Source organism: Lithobates pipiens, unplaced genomic scaffold, assembly GCF_037356315.1.
Source record: "Lithobates pipiens isolate NorthernLeopardFrog02 unplaced genomic scaffold, aLitPip1_a1.2 Scaffold_25, whole genome shotgun sequence".
NCBI lineage: Eukaryota > Metazoa > Chordata > Amphibia > Anura > Ranidae > Lithobates > Lithobates pipiens.
Window position 1 is genome coordinate 169,748,249 of NW_027507787.1, and position 25,869 is coordinate 169,774,117.

The window sequence follows — 25,869 nt, forward strand, 5'->3', positions numbered from 1 at the left end:
TAAGGCATCACCATACCAAGACATTTTGGACAATTTCATGCTCCAAACTTTGTGGGAACAGTTTGGGGATGGTCCCTTCCTGTACCAACATGACTGCACACCTGTCATATACTGTACCAAGACATTCTTGATAAAAATCTGCTGCCATCTACCAGGATGATGAAGATGAAACAAGGGTAGACATTTCAGCAAGACAATGATCCCAAACACAAAGCCAAGGAAACTCTCAATTGGTTTAAGGCTGGGTTCCCACTAGTGCAAATTGGATGAGGTTTTCTACTCATCCAATTCGCATAACAGGAGACTGTGACCGGCTCTCAATAGAGCCGGGTTCACACACCTCCGTGGTCGGCTGCAGAGCGGATTGCACAGGAGTCCCATGTGTCCTTGGTTCCATTTCAGGTCCAAAATCAGGCAAAGATTTGGGCCTGATTCATCTCTGAAATGGAGAACAGGGACACAACGGGCCCCCTGCTGTGAGCCGCGTCTCCCCCAGCCTCAAAGAAAGAAAATAAAGCTGCTAGAATGGCCCAGCCAATAACCTGATTTAAATCCAATAGAAAATCTATGGAAAGAGCTAAAGATCAGAGTTCATAGAAGAGGCCCACAGAACCTTCAAGATTTAAAGACTGTTTGTGTGGAAGAATGGGCCAAAATCACACCTGAGTAATGCATAGGACTAGTTTCTTCATACAGGAGGCATCTTGAAGCCGTCATTGCCAACAAAGGATTTTGTACAGAGTACAGGGGCACACAGAATACACACATACACACTGAAAGGGTACTGGAGAGGCGGGGCAGCTTTAATCTTGGAATTCTTTTAAAAACACCGATTTTTACATACTGTCCCTGGTTTTATTGAGGCTGGCAACCCTGATGGGGCCCCTTAGTGGTATGGGGCACTTGGGCAGTGCCCGAGTGCCCAAATGGTCAGTCCGCTCCTGACGGAGTATTAAATACATTTCAGTTAGCTTGTTTAATACTTTTTCCCTGTGTCATTTCATTTTATTACACATAACTTTCTGAACTGATGTTTTTTTTTTGCATTGATAGCATGGGTTGTTACCGACATGCGGTAAACATTTCATGTCAATAGCACCTTTAGAAATATATTTACCTAGAAAAATGATGACGTGTTCAATACTTACTGTATTTTACCCACTGTATATAAAGTTTAATTCTGCTTTAAACAAAAGGAGAACTAATCCATCCAGGACATCTGAGGACTGGTAAGCTGCAACATATACATTTTTGTTCTTGGATTTAGATACACTTTAGCACTGTTTAACCCAATAATGTTACCAGCCCACCATAGTTCCCTGTAGATTTTAGGTCCCGTTCACACTTGTGCAATGCAGGAATGCAAACCAAATCATGTACAAAAATGAACATCTTTTTTTGCAGGCGCACTGCGGTGCCATAAATTCTTAAAGCAGAACGTTACCCATAACAGCTTGATAAAAAAATGATGTTCGATAGTAAGGAACACACATTCCACATTAGTAGCTATCCACTTTTCTGGCCTGGTCTTTTCTGGCTCTTTTTGTTTTTGTAAAAATCAGTATTTTTTGCTAGAATATATCTTAGCCCGGAGATTCCGATGGAATGTGTCCGATCGGACCGATTTGTCGGATATTCCGACTGTGTGTGGTCTACATCGGACTGTTTCCTATCGGAGTATCCGACGGACCGAGTTTTCCAACTTGTTGGTAACATTTTCCGACAAAATGCTCCGATCGGACATACTCCGACCATGTGTAGAGAATTCCAATCGGACAAAGTGCCACGCATGCTCAGATCAAATTCCTACACCAAAGCTATTGGCTACTAGCCTGAACGTAGTCCTGTCGTAACGAAATAACGTCATTACGTCGGATTTTCCGACAACTTTGTCCGACCGTGTGTATGCAACAGTTTCGGACAAAATCCGAACAAAATTGGTTGTCGGGATCTCCGACCATGTGTACAAGGGCTTAGAATCCCCAAGCATTGTATATTTTTAAAATTTTTACCTACAGGTAAGCCTATAATAAGGCTCACCTGTAGGTAAAATGAATATCTCCTAAACCTGTATGGTTTAGGAGATATTTACTTTGCATGCAGCCGCTGACGTCAGCAATGCATATGCTGTGAATGCCCGGGTGAAGGTCCGGCAGATGCTGCCGGACCTTGCCAGGAAGAAAATTCTTTATGGAGAGATCTGGGGGTTTATAAGATCCCCCTAAATCCCTCCTCTGCACTTAAAAGCATTTGATTACACCAAGATCGGTGAGATCAAACGCTTTTGAGTTCTTGAAAAATGGCATAGTTTACATCCGGGTAACCTGGAAGTGATGTGACGTCATTGCTTCCGGGTTAGTATATCATAGAGCCCAGCAAAGCCGATCTGGTCTTTGCTGGGCTCTATGATCAGCCAGCAGGACTCCTGCTGGGTTGGGAGATCCCCTTCCCACTGCTTGTAAAAGTAATGCAGCGGCTAGTTAGCTGCTAAGACTGCTTTAACAGGAGAGCTCTATAAAAAAACGGTACTGGGATATTGCCTGCAGCTGCATATCATCCTGGTATAACTACTTTAAGCCCAGTGACGTATGGGTCAAGTAGTTAACACCTTTGCGCCTAAGGGTAAAACAAATCTTAAGCACAATTTTGCAACTCTGATATGTGTAAAACCGTATATATCATCACATCTACTGTGCATCCAGGTGGATAATACTGTGATTTTTTTAGGACAAATTGGGCTTTCATTTGGTGGTAAATGGTAATGGATATCTCCTGATTTTTTTTGTATTATCAAAGGAAGACTGTCCCAAAATAGTAAAAGATTTCCTTTTTTTAATTTTAGCTGTTTTGTTGCTACTACTATAACATTCCATCAAAGAACAACCCAAAATAAATTTGCCTGTTCCTGACGATCGCATAAATAACACATATGTGTATGTTAGTTGTTGTTGTTACCTGTAGTACAGCCCAGAAACAATAGTGCACATTTTTTTTTCTATTCTAAGTAAAACAGCCCTTTCAGCTCTTTCACTTTCCTATTCTACCTAAAACAGCACTTTCAGCGCCCGGGCATTGGTGATAATGCGGTGCTAGTTTTAGCGCCGCATTACTGGCATTTTTGGGGCGCTAGCAGAGTGCTTTTAACCTCTGCTAGCGGCCAAATAAAGGGTTAAAAGCACCCGCAAAGCAGTCGATTTACTCTCGGAGAAAGATGGCAGACGTGACTGTGCGCTTTGCTCCTGTCGGCGGCTTTCAGTTCGGGAACTGCAGGCGAAATGCTCTTTTGGAAAAGGAGTTCTTACAGAAAGGACACAAGCTCCCTGCAGCTCGCAAAACCGGCACCACAATTGCTGGAATTGTATTCAAGGATGGGGTAATCCTTGGTGCTGACACAAGAGCAACGGAAGGAATGATTGTAGCTGACAAGAACTGTTCAAAAATCCACTACATAGCTTCTAATGTCTATTGTTGTGGTGCCGGGACAGCAGCTGACACAGAAATGACCACCCAGATGATATCTTCCAACGTAGAGCTGCATTCTCTCTCTACAGGACGTTTGCCTAGAGTAGCAACTGCTAACCGCATGCTGAAGCAAATGCTGTTTAGGTATCAAGGCTACATCGGTGCTGCGCTTGTGCTTGGTGGAGTTGACTGTTCAGGCCCACATCTGTATAGCATTTACCCACATGGATCAACAGATAAGCTACCCTATGTTACAATGGGCTCCGGGTCCCTGGCTGCAATGGCTGTGTTTGAAGACCGCTACAGACCAGACATGGAGGAAGAAGAGGCCAAACAATTGGTACGAGATGCCATTGCTTCTGGGATATTTAATGACTTGGGCTCCGGTAGCAACATCGACTTGTGTGTGATTACAAAGAATAAGGTGGATTACATACGCCCTCATGATGTGGCGAACAAGAAAGGTGTAAGATCTGGAAATTACAAGTACAAGAAAGGCACCACTGGTGTTCTCTCAGAGAAGATTACTCATTTCAACCTGGATGTAGTGGAAGAGAGTATTCAAACTATGGATACTTCCTAAGGTTAAAGACCATACTCCCTGTTTGTACTGAGTTGTAATATGTTAAATCTCTGTTCCCTTCTGAGAGATTCAATAAAAAACTGTCATTGTTCTGTTAAAAAAAAAAAAAAAAAAAAAGCACCCGCAAAGCACCGCCGCCAAGGTGCTTTGCAGGTGCTTCGGCAGCGCTGCCCATTAATTTCAATGGGCAGGGGGCACTTTGGGAGCGGTGAAGCGCTGCAGAGAAGCTGCGTGCAGGACTTTTTTTTTATGTCCTACCAGCGCAGTGCCCCAGTGTGAAAGCACTCAGGCTTTCACACTGGGATTGCAGATTATGCTTTTTTCAGGCGCTTAACAGGCGCTATTTTTAGCGATAAAGCCCCTGAAAAACGCCTCCCGTGTGAAAGGGGTCTAATAGTAATTTTTAAAAAAATGCCCAAAAAATACTGCTTCTGACCTTTGACCCTGACCTTGACCCTAACACTAACCCTGCCACTGACCTAGATCAAACCTTGATTTAGGTATTTTTTTTGCATTTTATTCTTTATTATTATTATTATTTATTTATACACAGTTTTTTTTCTCTCTGCAAGAAGAGATAGAGATACAATGTATATCTCTCCACCATTCAGAGAGAGAAAACATGGGGGCGATGGCCAGAGGCTATCACAGTGATCAGGTGACCCAGAATTGGGTGTTGCAAGTTACAATTGTTAGTATGACCCCTTTTTGGAAAGTAGATATTGCAAGATATTTAGTAAGAGGCATGATGAGTTTTTTTAAGTTGTAATTTTTTCCCACGGTTTAAAAAAAAAATTAAGATTTTATTTATTTATTTTTATTTTTTTTACAAAATTGTCATATTAACAGGTTATTTCTCACACACAGCATATGCATACTTGCAACTACACCCCAAAATATATTTTACTACTCCTCCTGAGGATTTACTTTTATACAGCCTGACCACATACAGAGGGCCCAACATGAAGGGAGCACCTTCAGGTGTTCTAAGGACATAAATTACACATTTAATTTATTGACTACCTCCTGGAGCACCAGGACAATGGAAATGCCCAAAAAAATACCTCATTTTGGAAAACACTCCAACGTATAATCTATGAGACATGATGGAGTCTTTTGAACATGTCATTTTTTTCCACACCTTTTTGGAAAATGTGGAAAGAAAATTAAAAAAGCTTTTTTTATTTTTACACAAAGTTATTCATGTATAAGATATTTCTAACACATAGCATGTACATAGCAAAAATTTCATTCCAAAATATATTCTGCTACTCCTCCTGAGTATGGCGATACCACATGTGTGAGACTTTTACACAGCCTGGCCACATACAGAGGCCCAACATGCAGGGAGCACCATTAGGTGTTCTAGGGGCATACATTTCAAATTTAATTTGATTTGACTACCTATTACACTTTTGTGAGGCACTGATGGGCACTGTAGTGGCATGGATGAGCAATAATGTAGCATGGATGTGGCACGAATGAGTACTAATCTGGCACGGATGAGCAGCATGGATGAGCACTGATGTGACATGGATGTGACACGTATGAGCACTGATGTGGCATGAATGTGGCACGTATCAGCACTGATGTGGCATGGATGTAGCATGGATGAGCACTGATGTGGCATGGATGTGGCACGGATGTGCACTGATGTGGCATGGATGAGGCATGGATGAACACAGATGTGGCATGGATGTGCCACGGATGAGCACGGATGTGGCACAAATGAGCAATTATGTGGCATGGATGAGCACTAATGTGGCATGGATGAGGCATGGATGAACACAGATGTGGCATGGATGAGCACTGATGTGACATGGATGAGGCATGGATGAACACAGATGTGGCATGGATGAGGCATGGATGAACACAGATAGGCACGGATGAGCACTGATGTGGCATGGATGAACATGGATGATCACTGATGTGGCATGAATGAGCATGTTTGAAGCATGGATGAGCCATGGATGGTCACAAATTAGCGCTGTGGGCACTTCAGATCCAGCCCACAAAAGCACTGCTGCACTGGCTCCCTCCTCTCCTCCCATGCAACGGTTTGTTGACCAGTGATCGCTCCATCATTGGATGAAGCGAATAACGTGGTAAAGGGCGGCTGTCATTAGCCCTTTACTCAGTTCTGTGACACACCAGGTGCGGAGGACCTAGCCATCATGGACATTCCTGGATGCGTGCCCCAGGTTGCACATGTGAAGCGCGATTCTAGGAGGATGTCGTACGCCCTCCCAATTTTCTTTCCTTTAACCACAAGTTGAGGGAACGAAAATTGCTTGATTCCCCCATCAACACTGAATCACTCCCACTATGCTAATGTAGTATGAGAGCAGGAGGTTTCGCCACCATCAGAACACAATGATCAGTGCCAGCGGCTATAGCCACCGACACTGATCAAACAAAAAACAAAATGACTGCTGCTAAGGCCGAATTTTGATCCGTCTATGGCAAGGGTCTCCAAACTTTCTAAACAAAGGCACAGTTTACTATGCTTCAGACTAGAGGAGCCGGACTGTGGCCAGTGGGAGTAGAAAATTTCCTGGCATTGGTAACAATGACCCGTCTTTGGTGTCAGTGAGAGGAGTAGTGCCCCATCGTTGGTGTCAGTGGGAGGAATAATGCCCCATTGTTCGGGGCAGTGGGAGAAATAGTGCACCATCGTTGGTGTCAGTAGAAGTAATAGTGCCCCATCAAAACCATATTATAAAACTTCAACAGAAAACAAAGGGATACACATCCATGTTCAGAATATATACAATATATAATGGACTATGTATATATTGTATATATTCTGAACATGGATGTGTATTCCTTTGTTTTCTGTTGAAGTTTTATGATATGGTTTTGTTTTTTACTTTTGTATAAAATTGGTCGCTTGATTCTTTTTAATAAAAGATCAATAGTGCCTTATTATTGGTGTCAATGGGAGGAATAGTGCCCTATCGCTGGTGTCAGTTGGAGGAATAGTGCCCTATCGTTGGTGTTAGTGGGAGGAATAGTGCCCCATCGTTGGTGTCAGTGGGAGGAATAGTGTCCCACTATTGGTGTCAGTGGCAGGCATTATGCCTCATTGTTAATGCCAGTGGGAGGTATATTGCCCTATTGTTGGTGTCAGTGGGAGGAATAGTGCCCATCTGTTGGTGTCAGTGGGAGGAATAGTGCCCCTTAATTGGTGTCAGTGGGTGAAATAGTGCCCCATCATCGGTGTCACTGGGAAGAATAGTGCCCCACTGTTGGTGTCAGTGGGAGGAATAGTGCACTATCATTGGTGTCAATGGGAGGAATAGTGTCCAATCCTTGGTGTCAGTGGGAGGAATAGTGTCCCATCATTGGTGTCAGTGGGAGGAATAGTGCCCCATTGTTGGTGTCAGAGGGAGAAGTAGTGCCCCATCATTGGTGTCAGTGGGAGGAATAATGCCCCATCATTGGTATCAGTGGAAGGAATAGTACCACATCGTTGGTGTCAGTGGCAGATATAATGTCCATTTGTTAAAGCGGAGGTCCACCCTAAAGTGAACCTTCCACTCATTGAAACCCTCCCCCCTCCAGCGCCACAATTGGCACCTTTCAGGGGGGAGGGGGGTGCAGGTACCTGTACAGTACAGGTATCTGCACCCATTTCCAGCGTAGATTCTGCAGAAGGTACGCCCCTTTCCGCAGAATCTACGCCCCTTTCCGAAGGTCCCCGCTGCCTGCTGGGAAACACACAGATCCCAGAGACAGCGGGGACCATCCTTATTGCGCAGAGCGATTCGCGCATGCACAGTAGGGAACCGGGAAATGAAGCCGAAAGGCTCCACTTCCTGATTCCCATACCCAAGAGACGATCGAGAGATCGGCTTCGGGTGCCTACATCGCGGGCGCGCTGGGCGGGTAAGTGTCATTATTTTAAAAGTCAGCAGCTGCAGTATTTGTAGCTGCTGGCTTTTAAAAAAAAAAACGGTGGACTCCCGCTTTAATGTCAGTGGGAGGAATAGTGCCCCAGGGTCTGGATAAAGGCAAGCAAAGGGCTACATTTTTCTGGTCAGAAAACATCTTCCACCTCCCAACTGCGCATAACAATAGTGCAATAAAGAAGATAAATCCTTCGTGTGAACTCTCCTAGCAGGAATCGAGTTAACAAACATTAACACATTAATGAAATTGACTCAATGACAAAGATCCTCTGATCACTTTTAGGAAGTTCTTAACAAACACTTTTCCTGATTGCATGAAAGTAAGTTTACCCCATGGAATGAGAGCTGAGTTGAGAAGCCCTACTGAAAAAAGCCACCTCTGTTTATGGAAGGACCAACTGTGATACATGACTGAGAGTCAGATTGTACAACCAGACCAACCTCCCAATCTGATCACTGCTTCCTATTGGTGGGTATAGAGGGGTGCCACCCACAAAAGTTTGCCACACTCATGGGTATATTTGAGAAGTTTTTTGATAGTAATAGTTCACAAGTAACATGTAAATCCAACGCGTTTTGGGGGGAATCGTTTCTCCCTTCCTCAGGGTTGTAGGTATAGATGTGATGGGAACAAACCTGGAATCATAGAAATAATTGGAACATCAATGTGACTATGGCCCATTAAAAGCTGTTCGATCCTCACATTATAGCCATGCCGCCACTCTGCTAGAACATGAGGATCGAATAGCTTTCAACAAACTCCTCCAATTCACCCAAAACATGTGTGAACTATTACTTTCAATAAACTTCTCAAATATACTCTCAAGTGTGGCTAATTTTTTTTACTGCACAGTACAGTACTTTCACACTGCTCTGTTGCAAAATCGCAGTAAAAGCACATATGCATTTTTACCACGATTTTGCTGTGTTTCAGATGCATTTCTTGTGTGTTTATGGTGCATTTTTGAGTTACCTGCACCTGTGAAAAATGTACATGTGACTCAAAAACTCAAAATTGTGGTGTGTTTTTACCATGATTTTACCACAATTTCCATTAATTTCAATGGGAAGATGCGTTTTTGGTGCAGTTTTCAAAACCACACCAATAGTGCAGCATGCAGGACTTTTCAAATGCACTGCACCAGCATTGCAGTGGTGTGAAAAGTCCCATATGATTTAAATAGAAAGATTTTTCTTGCCTATTTGCTCAGAAATAAAGCAGGAAAAATTTATTAGTGTGAAAGGGCCCTTAAATCCCTCTTCAATGCGCCACAACTTTGCCCTTTAGAGGTCGTTGCATCATGGACCCATTCACATTTATTGGGGCATGGTGGCAGGATGTATCACCTTCCAATTGTCCTATTTTTTTTCCCAAACTAGGAAGCACAGATTTGCGACTACGTTCCTCATGGAAGAGAGAGCAAAGGTCTCAATGTTGACCATGTTGACCCATCAGCCATGTGGAAATATATACTGGCAAGTGCTGGCGCTTCAGAGATGTGAGCGAGGAATTTGCCTTACCATGAATCACATTCCATGAGACAGCTGCTTAACCATGGTTAGCCTGAGGGATGTTCAAAGGATCAGATCATTCATATTTGAACAATAAGACCCCCCTTCAGCCCCATGAATAGCCAGCTTAAGGACCCGTTAACGCTAGCAGGCCTAAAAATGCTTGGCCATTGCATGAGCGTTTTCAGTTTCAGTTTACATGTTTGAAGTGTATGTAAACCCTAAAAAATTTACTTCTCACAACCATCCATGGATATAAAGGAGACCTTCACTTATCAAAAACACTAAGCACTTTACATCCTCAACCCTATCCTCTTTCATAATCTTAAAAGCAGATTTTTTTTAACACAGTTTTTTTTTATTTCTTGCTCTCATTTCTTGCCAACCCCATCTTCATTCACACCCAGGCGAAATGACATGTTCTTTGCTCCAGCAACCTCTTGGGATATCCATATCAGATATTCCCGGAGACAATAGCTTACAGCAGAGGTCTAAATAAAGGGCCAGTTTACTGTCCTTCAGATTCTCTGGGGGCCGAAATGTAAACCTTGTGGGTAGAAAATGCTTTGGCTTCAATGGAATAAAATGCTTAAAAATTGGTATTAGAGGGAGGTATAGTGCCAATTGTTGGTATCAGTGGAAAGAATAGTACCCTATCATTGGTGTCAGTGAGAGGAATGGTGCTCCGTTGTTGGTGTCAGTCTGAGGTATAGTCCCTTGTAATAGGAGGTGGAATAGTGTCAAGCGTTGATATCAGGGAAAGGAATAGTGCCCCATCATTGGTGTCAGTGGAAGGAATGGTAACCCCTTGCTGGTGTCCAAGGGCCAGATAAAGGCAAACATCTGGCCCCCAGGCCTCAGTTTGGAGACCACTGGCTTACAGGTAGCAGCTGGAGGAGGGCAGACCTGGTGGCATGTCACCAGGGGCCCGCTGCAAGAACTTGGAAGAGGCAGTCGGCTTACAATGACTTCAGAAAAAAATATACCATCACACCATTTGTAGTCAGAGGAGTTTATGTGGGCATATATAAAACGGCTAAATGTCATTAGAACAATTGTATTGAATTCCAGTTAAAACATATACAAAAGCATGTTAAAATACTCTCCACTTAGTGGTTCACAGCGTGCATAGATTCCAAACACATTTTACAAGTAGGCTCAAGGTGTTTTCGGAAATCCTACTTCAGTACATATGTGAAGAAATCCATACAGAGGAACCCACTCATTATCTTTTCAAAGGTATCAAGAAATATAATTCACTGGAATTTATGCCATGAACCCATTTCCCAGAAGGTGCATTCAAAATGGGACCACTGCCTTTCAGGTAAAGACACCTGGAAATAGCCAAAACACCACCAACGATCATACAGAACACAGTCTTTAGTAAGGGGACCATATCCATGGTATAATTAATAATATCACAGCATAAGAGAGTACCTGGTATCACAAGAATGATAATCAAAGGTTATATGTGCAAACTACAGCAGGAGCTCCCATTTAATGTCTAGAAAAAGGGGCAAATATTAGAATCCTGTAGTAGTCATATAGTTCCAACCAGACTTCAGGAAAAGAAAATGGCGCGCAGCAGCAGAGTGGCAGATTCCAGCAGAAAAATGCTTGATTTGTTGGGCTATGGCCCACGCCATGCCTCAATTTTGCATAGCTGGAATTACATGTCCTGTGCTCCAGCAGCCTCCTGGCATATCCATGTCAGATGTTTTTGGAGGCATTACCTTACACACAGTGGCTGGGGGCGATCAAACCTGGAGGTGTGTCATCAGGAGCTGACTGCAAGAACCCAGAAGAGCCAGCCGACTCCCAATCTCGTCAGAAAAGAAGATGGTGGCATTGCACCTAGCGTGCGGTGGCAGATCATAGAAGGATAGCGCTGGATTCCCTGGACATGTCAGTATGTTATTTGAGGATAAGCCAGCGAAAAAGGTAAGAGGGGGGTACAAAACAAAATTAACCTTGGAGATGAAGCTCATGTTTAAGTTCCTACCGTTGGAACTGTAAAGCCCCATACACACTATCAGTTTTTCTGCTGATTTTTATCTTCAGATTTACCAAAACCATGTAGTGCAAGGGCCTGCCTAATTGCATAAAAATTGAAACTCCTAAGGTTTGACCTCATATTATATGGATTTGGTAAATCTGAAGGAAAAAAATCAGCAGAAAATCTGATAGTTTCTATGGGGCTTAAGACTATTCTCCATTGGGCCTTTGACAGCTATCCTAGGTTTGGGATTCCAAAGTTTCTGAAAACACTAAATATAATACAAGGAAATAGTGTAAAAACTGCACTAAAATCAATAACTTAAACACTATAGGCAAGCAACTCTCCTGCAAGACATATGTACAGCTCAAAAATTGGTAAATGTATAGAGTTGCTCTAAATTATAAAAAACAGTAAAAAAAAAAAAACTAAAACCTAAATTTAAGAAGAATGTCCACAAGTGATGTAATGATATATCTTACTCCCAAGTGTTGATGATACTCTTGATATGCTTCTCCACCATCCAGCAACATAGAAAGTGACCTGTGCCTTAATGCCACCACCATAGGCAGAAATGACTGCTTACCAGCTCCAAATAACCTCTCACGTTTATGGCTTTAGCCTTTGACAGTTCCCACAGCTCTCCTGTCCCTAGCGAATGCCTTAACACACTCATAACAGCGTTCACGAAAAATATAAAAGAGCTCCACATGGTGTAAAATCCTTAAAACTTTTATTCACGCATAGAATAAATTGCATAAGGTGCCCCTGGACAAAGTCACCCTAGGACAAAACTTGTAGGGTACAGTGATGAGCTGACGTCACCAATACTTTAGAGTCCCGTAAGGACGGGTTGTTTGGATGTGTGCAGGTCAACGCTCCACACAAGGCGATTTTCTTTCCACATTGCTGTAACTGCGATTTATTGTACGCGTGAATAAAGGTTTTAAGGACTATACACCATGTGGAGCACTTTTATATTTTTGGTGAATGCTGTTACAATCGTACCATGTTAAGGTGTTCACTAGTGACAGGAGAACTCCAGGAACCATCAAAGGCCTTGGCTGCGCTATAGACATAAGCTTGAATGACCTCTTGTAGTTAGAGGTCATTTAGAGCTGCTAAGCGGTCATTTCTGCCTTTGGTGGTGGCATTGTGGCACAGGTCACTTTCTATGGTGCTGGATGGTGGAGATGCACATCAAGAGTATCATCATCATAACATTTGGGAATAAGACATTCTTCCTAATTTAGTTTTTTTTTTATAATTTAGCGCAACTCTATACATTTGCTAAATATAATAGTCTACACCAGGGGACTTCAAACTTTCTAAACAAAGGGCCAGTTTACTTTGGGGGGAGGGGGGCAGGATTTCAAAAGGTGCACTTGTGACTGGGCCTTGGCGTTCTGTCACTGTGGGGGGCCCCAGCAGATTTGCTGGCCGTAAGGCTCTGAGTTGAGAGGGTCTCTCTAATATAACTCAGAGCCTGCACTGACAGTTCCCCCTCCCTCCTACAGATGGGAAAGGAGTTAGCTGATCTGCTCCTCCCGCCTCTCTCCTTCTGTGTACACTGCGGGAAGTGTGAAGCTAAGCAGCTGAATTTGATCATTCAACTGCTTAGCTTCACACTTTCCATGTTGAACACACAGGGAGAAGGAGCAGATCAGTTCTCTCCTCTCCCATCTGCAGGAGAGAGGGGGAACTCTCAGTGCAGGCTCTGAGTTATATTAGAGAGACCCTCTCAACTCAGAGCCTTACGGCCAGCAAATCTGCTGGGGCCCCCCACAGTGACAGAACGCCAAGGTTCAGTCACAAGTGCACCTTTTGAAATCCTGCCCCCCTCCCCCTAAAGTAAACTGGGGGAACTGTCAGTGCAGGCTCTGAGCTGTATGAGAGAGACCCACTCAGCTCGGAGTCCTGCTGAGGAGGCGCTAATAGGCAGCACTGATTGGTAGCACTGATAGGTGGCATTGATAGTCTGCACTGATGGGCACTGACTGGTGGCACTAATAGGTGGCACTTATAGGTGGCACTGATAGGCAGCATTGATGAGCACTGATACGCAGCATTTATGAGCACTGATACGCAGCATTGATGGGCACTGATACGGAGCATTGATGGGCACTGATAGTCTGCACTGATGGGCACTGATAGGTGGCACTTATAGGTAGCAATGATAGGTGGTACTAATGGGCCCTGATAGGCAGCACTGATGAGCATGGATAGGTGGCACTGATGGGCACTGCTAGGCAGCACTTATAAGCAGCACTGATAGGTGGCACTGATGGGCACAGATAGGCAGCATTGATGAGCACTGATAGGTGGCACTGATAGGCAGCACCGATGGGAACTTATAGGTGGCACTGATGAGCACTGATAGTTGGCACAGATAGAAGGCACTGATGGGCACTGATAGGCAGCACTGATGGGCACCGATAGGGTGCACTTATGGGTTTGCACTGATAATCAGTGCCCTGACAGTCTTGCCAGTTAACAGCTCTCTTTTCCTCACACAGACACAGCGTGGGAAGAAAGGACTACTGATAACCGGCAAATCTGTTTACATGTGATCAGCTGATCACATGGTAAAGGGCTTCTGTGGTTGACTTTTTACTGTTATCTGTGATATGCAGCAGTCACAGAGCATGCTGGATGTGTGCCTCAGGGGGCAAGCGGGAAGCGGAGTTCTGGGAGGATGTTCATGGATGCTCTGAAGGTTCTATGCATGCCTCTACCACACAAAATCTAATATGCTATAAAATGAAGTATACACAAAATAACCCTCAACCTTTAAATCAGTTTTCTATATAAGAGAATACCCTAAAAACACACACACAAATACAAAGAACAATAAATAAACTACTAATAATATACTCAGAAGTGAAATCAGTCATTTTGCTACGAAATTCTCTCCGTTGCCCCCCCCCGATTATTCACCTACAGATGTATTGGAGTGCGCAGATTTCAGTGCTTTGTTTGATGAAGGATGTAGATGGAGCCGCACAAAGCCTCACACTGTATAATGTATAACTTTCCTGCCAAGCCTAGGTGTAAACAGCTGCCGCACCAGGGCTGATGGAGTGTGGACACACAATGAAAATGGAGGGGTTATCTGGTTTATGTCGAGGTGAGATGACGGTCACAATGAAGATCACATTGCCTCAAGGTCACCTCAGCATTGTTGTGAAATTTTTACGGGCTAAAACCATATAGGCAATAAAACACCAATGCTGTTGGAAGGGCCAATTCACATCAGCCAGGTCAGCTGCGTTAAACTAACGCATTGTATCACATGTTAATATGCGGTGCAATAGGGCAGCCCATTCAATTGCATGGGCTTGTAAGAGGGGTTTGCAATTGTCTAGATTTTGGTGCCAAGAGCCCCTGCCCCACTCCTTTCCTGCTAGAACAGTGACCCTCCTGCTGAGTCTATAACCCTCCCCCATCTTGTACCCCACTCAATGCCAGGGGTTTCCACCTGACATGAAAATAGCCAAGAAAATCTTCTATATAGTTAAATGATCGAAGGTCCACCACCACCACTTCCTGGATAGAGCCCCCACCTTAAAGGACAGATGTAGGCTTACCAACATAGTGATCCTTTAAAGGAAGAGAAGTCAATGAAGGCTCGTGGTGAAACCCTCATCTGGGACATGCCACTTCCACTAGCGGTGTTTAGGAACATCAGTATCCTGTCTGTAAAAAGGAAAAAATAACACAATAAGGGAGCCCCCAAAGCTGCATAACCCATAAGTATACAACAAAAAAAACCCCATCCTCCTCTCTGGGTCCCATAACGTGGCCCCCTGTAAGCTCAGTGGACAATGCACCCACCCAGAGGGCGCGAGGGGAACATGTGGCAGCGATGGGATCACTGGATGGCTATAATCCTGCAATGCCGGTTCATGCGACACGTCCTCATGTCCTCATACACCCATTGGTAACTATATCTCTATATGCATGGAGACATATTTTTGCTTAATTTGAAATATTATACCTATATATATTTCTATATTGTCCAAAGTCTTTAATTAGATATTTTGACATTCCCCTAGAATATAAATCCCCCTGAAGAGACCGGAAATCGCAAGGGTCGAAATGCATCGGGGTTTTTCATGTGGATACATATGTTACGAATACAATTGGCAAACCATGCTTGTACATAGAGTTTTTTGCTATGAGTGATGTTCCATGTTTGTATTTGTCGCACTACCTATATGGATGATGTATTATTGTTCATTTGGAATTACTATTGTCTGTCAAATAAATTATATTTTTTTACGTCAACTAGTTTCACACCAACTCTGTGCTGCTCATCAGTATCCTGTCTATCCTCCTCATCTCACCTTCCAACTATCATTTAGAGGGACATAGGAGAGACAGATACCGCGTAACATAAAAAACCTTTTAAAATAATTTATTAAGGCTTAAAAATACACTCGCAATATATAAAATCCATCTGCGTAATAGCAAATACTTCCAGCTGGTAAATATGGAAATTTCCCCATCACTTCTGGTTTACATGACGACGTCAGCACACCATTCCTCTCTATGTGTTTTATCACAAATGACTTCTTTCAGGGCACATTTAGTGGACAGTCCGCAGTAGTCATATGTGAAAGCATCGTGTAGCACCCTCAGTAAGCCATGTTCCCTTAAACGGTCTCTCTCCACTCATTAAGTACTCATTAAGATTGGATCGCTGTCTCTGTCTTCTGTGAGTACACCTTTCCCCAAACCCTCCAGAGGAATAGCTCAATTCCAGGGAACTCTAGCCCTGGGCTAAAGGCCTTTTTCAACCTGCCCTAGCCCCCACCTCCATCAGGAAGTACACAGCCAGCTCTTCTAGTTGCAGATCTAGCTCTCCCCAGCCTCAAACCTTGTCCAGGGCCTTCACTTGCTGGCTACATCTGCCTGATGATTGGATCTCTGACTCCCATGCACCAACTGCCCTAGGGCTCCTCCCAGCCTATCCTATAACTGGCCCTGGCTCTCCCATGACATTACTACAGGAGAGCTCTAACTAAAAGGGGCCTAGCACCTGATGATACGACACTGCTTTCTGTAACCAGACCCTATTCTGGAACAGAGCCCCTCTAGAGGCAAAATTGTGCAAGCACACTGCAATGCAATGCATGTTAGCGCCTTGCAGCATGTTCATTGGCAGAATGAATGCCACCACATTGCACAAACGCATGCAATGTGTTTTGCGGAAATGCACAATACCATAAGGTGTTAGTGTCAATGGGCCACCATGGGAGGTTGGAGAGCACTATAGTTGCCGTGAGGCACTGTGGAAGGTTAAAGGTTTCTGCAATTGGTCATAGGTCCAGCAGAATAGGGGCCTCAGTCCAGCAGGGGGCCACACCCTGGTGGTTGGGCACCACTGAGCTACAGAACCCTCCTCTGTGTGCCTCTCTGAAACTAGTTCTACTAAACCTCACCAGTATATGTCTATCTGAAACGAGTTCTATACTAAACCCCACCAGGAACCCTAGCCAATGAGAGGTCTTCAGTAGCCGAAAAACTTTTTTTGCTTCCATGTTCCTGTCTGCATACAGGGCTGCATCCTTTTTTATGGTATAGAGGTAACGGAGCGGCAGGGTGAGTGATGTAGTGCTTCAGCGGTGCTATATACATACAGGTTGGACAAGGACCTGATCACCGCTGGTGATCAGCCCTGAAGTCATGTCCTTGTAAAGCAGTGAAACTAGTTTCAGAGAGGCTCACAAAGGTAATAGGAGGCCTAATGTAGGGTGTGCTTTCAGGTGGGACTTTTACATTTAACTCTTTTAAAATGTGTGTCTGACAAAACAAAGTAGATCCAGCCAGTTGGAAGTCAGATCAATGAGGGTTTTGTCTTTGTTAATAGATCTACTGAACCCTTGTTAGCTTCTGAAAAGTTACAATGATTCACACATTGCTGTCCCCATTTATAGCCAGGAGCTCCTCCGCTTCCTCTGTCACCTCCCTGTCTCCAGCTATGTCATTAGAATGTGAATGAACGTCTTTTTGTACTTTCCCCCTGTAAGGCTGCTGCCTAATCACCTCCCTTCCCCCAAAGCCTGAAATATGTAGCAGCAGTGTGCAGTACAGCCTGACTGGCTTTTATTGCTGGTGCTATGATTGCCATCATTATGTGGTATGCTGAGGATTATAGAAACTTTAAAATAAACTATTTTGAATAATAAAAGTAGTACTGAAAAACACATCAAGGGCCCATTCACAATGCATTAGAGCAGTCCATTCATTTCAATTGGTTTCCCAACACACCGGAGTGGGCCTAAAATTGTACATGCAGAATTCTTTGGAGCATATGGCAATATAATTAGTACTGCACTGCGACTAATGCAGGGTGCATTGGGGTGCATGAGAAAGATGACCTCATCAGTGTTTCGCTTCTCCTTTATTGTCCAGATAGCAGACTGGAGGCAGAGAAAGGGCACTACTGTATTCTTCAACTGCAAGTCATGTCATCCAACTGGCTGTACTGTGTGGCAGAGCTGAGTATATCTCAGGACTGGATGAACAGAAATACTATATATATCAATATATATATATATATATATATATATATATATATTTCACACATATATATATATATATATATATATATATATACAGTATCTCACAAAAGTGAGTACACCCCTTACAGATAATTTTATTATCTCTTTTCATGTGACAACACTGAAAAAATGATACTTTGCTACAATGTAAAGTAGTGAGTGTACAGCTTGTATAACAGTGTAAATTTTCTGTCCCCTCAAAATAACTCAACACACAGCCATTAATGTCTAAACCGCTGGCAACATAAAAGGGTACACCCTTAAGTGAAAATGTCCAAATTGGGCCCAATTAGCCCTTTTCCCTCCCCGGTGTCATGTGACTCGTTCGTGTTACAAGGTCTCAGGTGTGAATGGGGAGCAGGTGTGTTAAAACTGGTGTTATCGCTTTCACTCTCTCATACTGGTCACTGGGAGTTCAACATGTCCCCTCATGGCAAAGAACTCTCTGAGGATCTGAAAAAAAGAAATTGTTACTCTACATAAAGATGGCCTAGGCTGTAAGACGATTGCCATGATTTCCACTCAGAACAGGCCTCGCCATTGTCGACCAAAGAAGTTGAGTGCACATGCTCAGCGTCATATCCAGAGGTTGTCTTTGAGAAATAGACATATGAGTGCTGCCAGCATTGCTGCAGAGGTTGAAGGGGTGGGGGGTCAGCCTGTCAGTGCTCAGACCATACGCCACACACTGCATCAAATTGGTCTGCATGGCTGTTGTCCCAGAAGGAAGCCTCTTCTAAAGATGATGCACAAGAAAGCCTGCAAACAGTTTGCTGAAGACAAGCAGACTAAGGACATGGATTACTGGAACCATGTCCTGTGGTCTGATGAGACCAATATAAACGTATTTGGTTCAGATGGTGGCAACCAGGTGAGGAGTACAAAAACAAGTGTGTCTTGCCTACAGTTAAGCATGGTGGTGGGAGTGTCATGGTCTGGGGCTGCATGAGTGCTGCCGGCACTGAGGAGCTACAGTTCATTGGGGGAACCATAAATGGCAACATGTACTGCGACATACTGAAGTGGAGCATCATCCCCTTTCTTCAGAGACTGGGCCACAGGGCAGTATTCCAACATGATAACAACCCCAAACACACCTCCAAGATGACCACTGCCTTGCTAAAGAAGCTGAAGGTAAAGATGATGGACTGGCAAAGCATGTCTTCAGACCTAAACCCTATTGAGCATCTGTGGGGCATCCTCAAATGGAAGGCGGAGGAGCGTAAGTTCTCTAACATCCACCAGCTCTGTGATGTTGTCATGGAGGAGTGGAAGAGGACTCTAGTGACATCCTGTGAAGCTCTGGTGAAAGTCATGCCCAAGAGAGTTAAGACAGTGCTGGGAAATAATGTTGACCACACAAGATATTGATACTTTGGGCCCAATTTGGACATTTTCACTTAGGGGCCTACTCACTTTTGTTGCCAGTGGTTAAGACATTAATGGCTGTGTGTTGAGTTATTTTGAGGTGACAGCAAATTTACACTGTTATACAAGCCGTACACTCACTACTTTACATTGTAGGAAAGTGTCATTTCTTCAGTGTTGTCACATGAAAAGATAGAATAAAATATTTACACAAATGTGAGGGGTGTATTCACTTTTGTGAGATATTGTGTGTATATATATATATATATATATATATATATATATATATATATATATATATATATATATATATATATATATATATATATATATATATATATATATATACACACTGTAAGGGATCAGGGGAGTGAACAGCTGGTGTTCTGCCATATAGTGTCCGGCCATCATATAGTGTCCGCGCCATACTGCGCATGTGCAGTACGGAGCAGACGAAGCTCCGGAAAATCTCCGAAGCTGAACAGCGCCTGCGCCGTGAGTGGAGGTGATAGCCCCACCATCCAAGCGGACATAGGGTTGTGAATATTAGAGGGCCCCACGCTTCGGGCTCGGCCTCGCTGCGCTCGGCTCTTTTATATTCCTACTCTATGTCCACTTGGATAGTGGGGATAGAACCTGGACTGACGGCGCAGGCGCCGTTCATCCTCAGCAATCTGTGTTGCTGTATACTGCGCATGCGCAGTACGCAGCGGACACTATCGGATGGAGGACCTTATATGATAGGACACCGGCTCAGAGACAGTCCAGAAAAATTTAAATAAGCTTTATTTAGCAAAAGGTAAGTCGAAGAGAAAAAAACGACAAGGTTTGTCTTGTAACATAATTGCACACACTGGTAAAGTTAAGTCTCTAGCAAACAGGTTTATGTGCACAGTTCAAGGCTCTAGCCAGAGGTACTTTGATTAGGTCTAGCTCACCCCAGCAGGCCACAATCCAGCAATGGAGCTCTCCTCTCAACGTGCTGATGTCTCTCTCACTCCAAACACTGCTCCACTGACATTTTTAGAGCACCTGATTACATTCCTGCCAACAGTCCCGATTTTCCCAGGACAATCCTGATAATTGGACTCTTGTCCCGAACTGAGTCCATCCCCTTCAAATTTTGCTTTCGTCCCAGGAATCGGGACTGTTTTTGGCACAGAAAGCAGCTTCTGGCTCCGAAAATATGGCCGTCGCAAGATCTCTTTCCGGCTAGCAGGTCTCTTTCCCTGTGTGTTCAGTGGAGAGGGGAGGGGCCTCCAATCTGTGCAGCCAATCGGCTTCTCTCTTCAGTGTACAAGTAGACAATTCTCTTGTACACTGAAGGCGGTTAGCTGCATGGATCAAAGGCCCCTCCCCTCTCCATTGAACACATGGGAAAGAGACCTGCAAATGGAGCTGCCGCCATCCCTCCACTGTGGCTTGCTGCTGATGAGAGACAGAGCCAAGGGACTCTACTGGGGGCAACTGATGTAAGGAGGGACTCTGCTGGGGCAACGCATGTAAGGTGGGACTCTGCTAGGGACACCTGATGTAAGGAGGGACTTCGATAGGACACCTGATGTAAGGAGGGACTCCGCTGGGGGCACCTGATGTAAGGAGGAACTCCGCTTGGGACACCTGATGTAAGGTGGGACTCCACTGGGGACACCTGATGTAAGGAGGGGCTCTGCTGGGGACACCCGATGTAAAGTGGAACTCTGCTGGTAATGTCTGGTATAAGGAGGGACTCTGCTGGGGACACCTAATGGCATCTGGTGGCAGGCTATGTGCAAGTGAAACACTCAGGGCTCCCACTGATTCTGCATTATGGTGAGTTGAACTATTTCATTTTATATTACAATGTAATAATATAAATAATGCTCTTCAATCATCCTGGCGCCAAAACAACCATGGTGCCAGAATGATTGAAGTACTAACACCAGGTGTTTGAAGTATCTTTATCTGCGGATTATTAAATTTTCTGGGATACACATATTTCTATTGTGGTGTAGGATCTGGGCCTGCTGTCCCTCCATCCCTCTTTCTTTCCTTCCTTCTCTCACCGTCTCTCCCTATTTCTTTCTTTCTTTCTCCCTCCATCTCTCGTTCATCTCAGACTCGAACCAAACCCCTGTGAGCCATGCTCCCTTTAAGCCGCACCCAACAGTTTGTTTAAGCCACGCCCATTTTCCCATAGCTTTTTTTTTTTTTAACAACAAAGACTATTAACCCCTTCCTGACCCTGCCCCAGGCTGACTTTCCACAATATATATATATACTGTATGTATATATATGGTACACACCCTAATGCAATAGATTGCACACACCTGGACGCCTGCCTTTATACGCACATGAACTTTAATGGCATCCCAGTTGTAGTCCGTAGGGTTCAATATTGAGTTGGCCCACCCTTTGCAGCTATAACAGCTTCAACTCTTCTGGGAAGTCTGTCCACAAGGTTTAGGAGTATGTCTATGGGAATGTTTGTCCTTTCTTCCAGAAGCACATTTGTGAGGTCAGATACTGATGTTGGATGAGAAGGCCTGGCTCGCAGTCTCCACTCTAATTCATCCCAATGGTGTTATATCGGGTTGAGGTCAGGACTCTGTGCAGGCCAGTCAAGTTCCTCCACCCCAAACTCACTCATCCATGTCTTTATGGACCTTGCTTTGTGCATTGGTCCAAATCATTTGGTGGAGGGGAGATTATGGTGTGGGGCAGTGGCGGCCCATCCATATGGGGTGCATGGGCGCCTGTCTCTTATCTACATACAGGGCACCAGATGCATGGATTTTAATTAGGTTTTTTTTAAGAACGTGATTAGAGCCTGAGGCTCTAATTGGCTTCAAAAAAGGGTGGGCTCAGGGTGCAGAGCACTGCGCCCCAAACCCACTCACTTGTGTGACAATAGCGACTTAGGGGTGTACTCACTTTTGTGAGATACTGTGTATATATATATATATATATATATATATATATATATATATATATATATATAAATATACTGTGTATGTGTATATATATATATATATACATATATATATATATATATATATATATATATATATATATTTTAAGATCCTTTATATGTATTTCAAATATGTACTTAGCTATAGGTGTGTGGGATAATGTGTACCTCATCGGGCACCATAGTTCCTATGCCACCGACAACTACGTCCTGTAGTGACATAAGGGTTGGCAGTAGAATCATAGGTGTGTTGGGAAAAAGGCTTCTTGGTGCCAAGCTGCTAAGGTTTTACATACTCTTTAGGCCAGACTCACATATTTTAATTGGGTTACAGCAAGCATATTCTGGATAGCAGCCCACTGTACCTTTCTCAATGGATGATAATGCACCAGGCAATGTGGTGCACCGCATTGCTAAACTAAGTGTATGCGTGTTTTAGAGCATTAGGATGTGCAGCACTGATGCGTACATGTTAACACACCACAAGGATGTAAATGGGCCCTTAATGATGTGTTTCATCATACAAGATATGCAAGAGTCAGAATAGCCTGGCTTGTGGATGACAGAGCTGGCAGCACTGGTAGGGACACAATTTCAATGGAGCCCCTGGAAAATATGAAGAACTAGATTTTATGTCAGGGGTCACCAATCTTACCAAACAAAGGTCCAGTTTAATGGGGGGGGGGGTGTCAGACTCTGACCAGTAGGAGTAAAAAATGTCCCGTCACTGGCATTAGTGGCTTCCCCATCACTGGTGTCAGCGGGAGGAATAGTGCCCCATCATTGGTATCAGTGGGAGGAATGGTGCCCCATCATTGGTATCAGTGGGAGGAATGGTGCCCCATCATTGGTATCAGTGAAAGAAATAATGTTCCATCCTTGGTATCCATTGGAGGACTGGTGCCTATCATTGGTATTAGTGGAAGTAATAGTGCCCTATCACTGGTATTAGTGGAAATAATAGTGCCCTATCATTGGTATTAGTGGAAGTAATAGTGCCCTATCATTGGTATGAGTGGGAGGAATGGTACCCCATCATTAGTATCTGTGGGAGGAATAGTGCCACATCATTGGTATTAGTGGAAGGAATAATGTCCCATCATTGGTATCTGTCGGTGGAATGATGCCCATCATTGGTATCAATGGGAGGAATAGTACCCAATTGTTGGTATCAGTGGAAGGAATAGTGCCCCATTGTTGATATCAGTGGAAGTAATAGTGTCCCATCATTGGTATCTGCGGGTGGAATAGTGCCCCATTGTTGGTATCATTGGAAGGAATAGTGTCCCATCATTGGTATCTGTAGGTGGAATAGTGCCCCATTATTGGTATCAGTGGAAGGAATAGTGCCATATCATTAGTGTCAGTGGAAGGAATAATGTCCCATTCTTGTTATCCGTTGGAGGAATGGTGCCCATTATCGGTACCGCCCCGATATGAATGGTTCAGAGGTTTGCACCTGACCCAACTCTTTGGATTGCATGGGCTACCATTCATATGACCACTGTGACAGCCAATCACAGTGGTCATGTGATCAGCTGTCATCCCCAAACCCAAACCCTGGGCATTAGGACCCTGGTCACTCTGCTCTCTCGTATTATCAGCATCATTCTTTTCAACTCAGAGCTGATTATCTCCTTGTGCTGCTTCTTCCTCTAACAGTGTGAACTTTGCTGTACAGGGACCGCAGGAGGCTACCATTCATATTCAAGTCATCACACTGCCTGAATTAAAAAAATAGATTTAAAACAAATTAACAGAACCGTCTTCATTGGGTGACATCACTGGGTCTGAAATAATGTATGCAATGAAAACAGAAGGCAAAGAATACATAAAAAAAAAACTTTATTATGTAATTTTCATTTTTTGCTTCAATGGCCTGCTCACTGGGACTCAAAAAATTGTAGGGCCCAAAAAGTCTGACCCTCTAGCAGATCTCTGTGTCAGACATGCAGCTTTCCTGCAATGTATGTTCCATTTGGTAACCATCCAGAGTTAGACACGGACATGGCAGAGCGGTAATTGGGCGCAGGCTTTATTTCTAATGTGAATATCGGTTTTATTTTCCCATCTTCATAAAACATTCAGAGCCACGTTGAAAGGTTCCTGCATGTGGATCTGCTTTTACTGGATGAATACACGGGCAGGAAAACAAAGTGCTGCAAACAATCATCCATAAAAAGTCTGGCTTTGGTGTTCACCGAGTCCTGATCACAAGCTCACATTTCCTGCTATGAACGCCTTCTGCCTCCGCACAGATCCCTATCCATCTCACAGAAGGAAATCAAATCATAAAAATAACATTTATCAGAAAGTTTTCCTTCCAGTCACCAACAGCTGTCTGTACTGGCTGTCCTTTAAATCCAGAAAAACAAGTACAGATGTGGAGATGAGTTGTCTGTGGATCGATCGGTTTAGCTGTGGATTTGTCTTTCTATGATCTATCCCATCTGTTTATCTCGCATCCTCTTCCAGCATTCTATGGATGGTTCTCTTTGTAGATCTGGCTACCTACCTTATTAGTTTACCTCAAATGTTTACCAAACCCATCTGCTTCCTCCTTTCCCAACCAACTTTACCACCAGTTTCCTCTTCTGTACTCCTCTCCTGCCCTGCTACCTATCTCCTCTCCTCGTCTGTATATCAATCCCAACTATGTATCCCTTTCCATATCCTTTACTCTTTACCCTTATTATCTCCTTCTCATCTATCTGTCCTTCCCCTTCATCTCTCTTCTCCCTCTCCTTTCCTCTCCTTCCTTCTCCTCGTATCTCCATCATTCTTCTTTCCATCTATTTGCTCTTCCCATCCCTTTTATTCTTTTGTTATTTCCTCTCCTTTCTTCTCCTCGTACCTCCTCCCTTCTCCTTTTCATCCTTGTGTCTTTCCCTATCACATCTCCTCTCTTCCTTCCTCCCCTTCTCTTTTCTTCTCCTCTCATCTCCTCCCTTCTCCTTTCCATCTATTTGCCATTCCTCTATGCCTCCCTTTTCTTCTTTCCTTTCCTCTCCTTCCTTTTCCTTTCCATCTTTGTGTCCTTCCCTTTCACATCTCCTCTCTTCCTTCCTCTTCTCCTTTCCTCTCATCTCCTCCCTTCTCCTTTTCATCTATTTGCCTTTCCCCTCCCTTCTCCTTTACATCCTTGTGTCCTTCCCTTTCACATCTCCTCCCCCCCCCCTACCCCTTTTCTTTCCTCTACTCTCATAGCCTCCCTTCTCCTTTCCATCTATTTTCCCTTCATCTTCACCTCCCTTTTATTCTTTCCTGTCCTCTCCTCCCTTCTCCTTTCCTTCTTTGTTTCCTTCCCTTTAACATCTCATCTCTTCCCTTCTCCCCTTCTCATTTTTCTCCTCTCATCTCCTCCCTTCTTCTTTCTATCTATCTGCCCTTCCCCTTCAACTTCCTTTTCTTCTTTCCTTTCCAAGTTTTTTCTTGTCCTCTCATCTTTTCCATCCTCCTTTCCATCTATCTGTCTTCCCCCTTAGCATCCCTTCTCTTCTCACCCCTCTACCTTTTTCTCC

At 43.9% G+C, this 25,869-nt stretch overlaps 1 protein-coding gene across 1 annotated transcript; it reads left to right on the top strand.

Moving 5' to 3' along the window:
• Positions 1 to 3,194: 3,194 nt before the first annotated feature.
• Positions 3,195 to 4,137, top strand: LOC143930656 (proteasome subunit beta type-7-like). The gene has a single exon (XM_077455155.1). The coding sequence runs from the start codon at positions 3,212 to 3,214 to the stop codon at positions 4,043 to 4,045; it is 834 nt and encodes a 277-aa protein (XP_077311281.1). The 5' UTR covers positions 3,195 to 3,211; the 3' UTR covers positions 4,046 to 4,137.
• Positions 4,138 to 25,869: the final 21,732 nt, after the last annotated feature.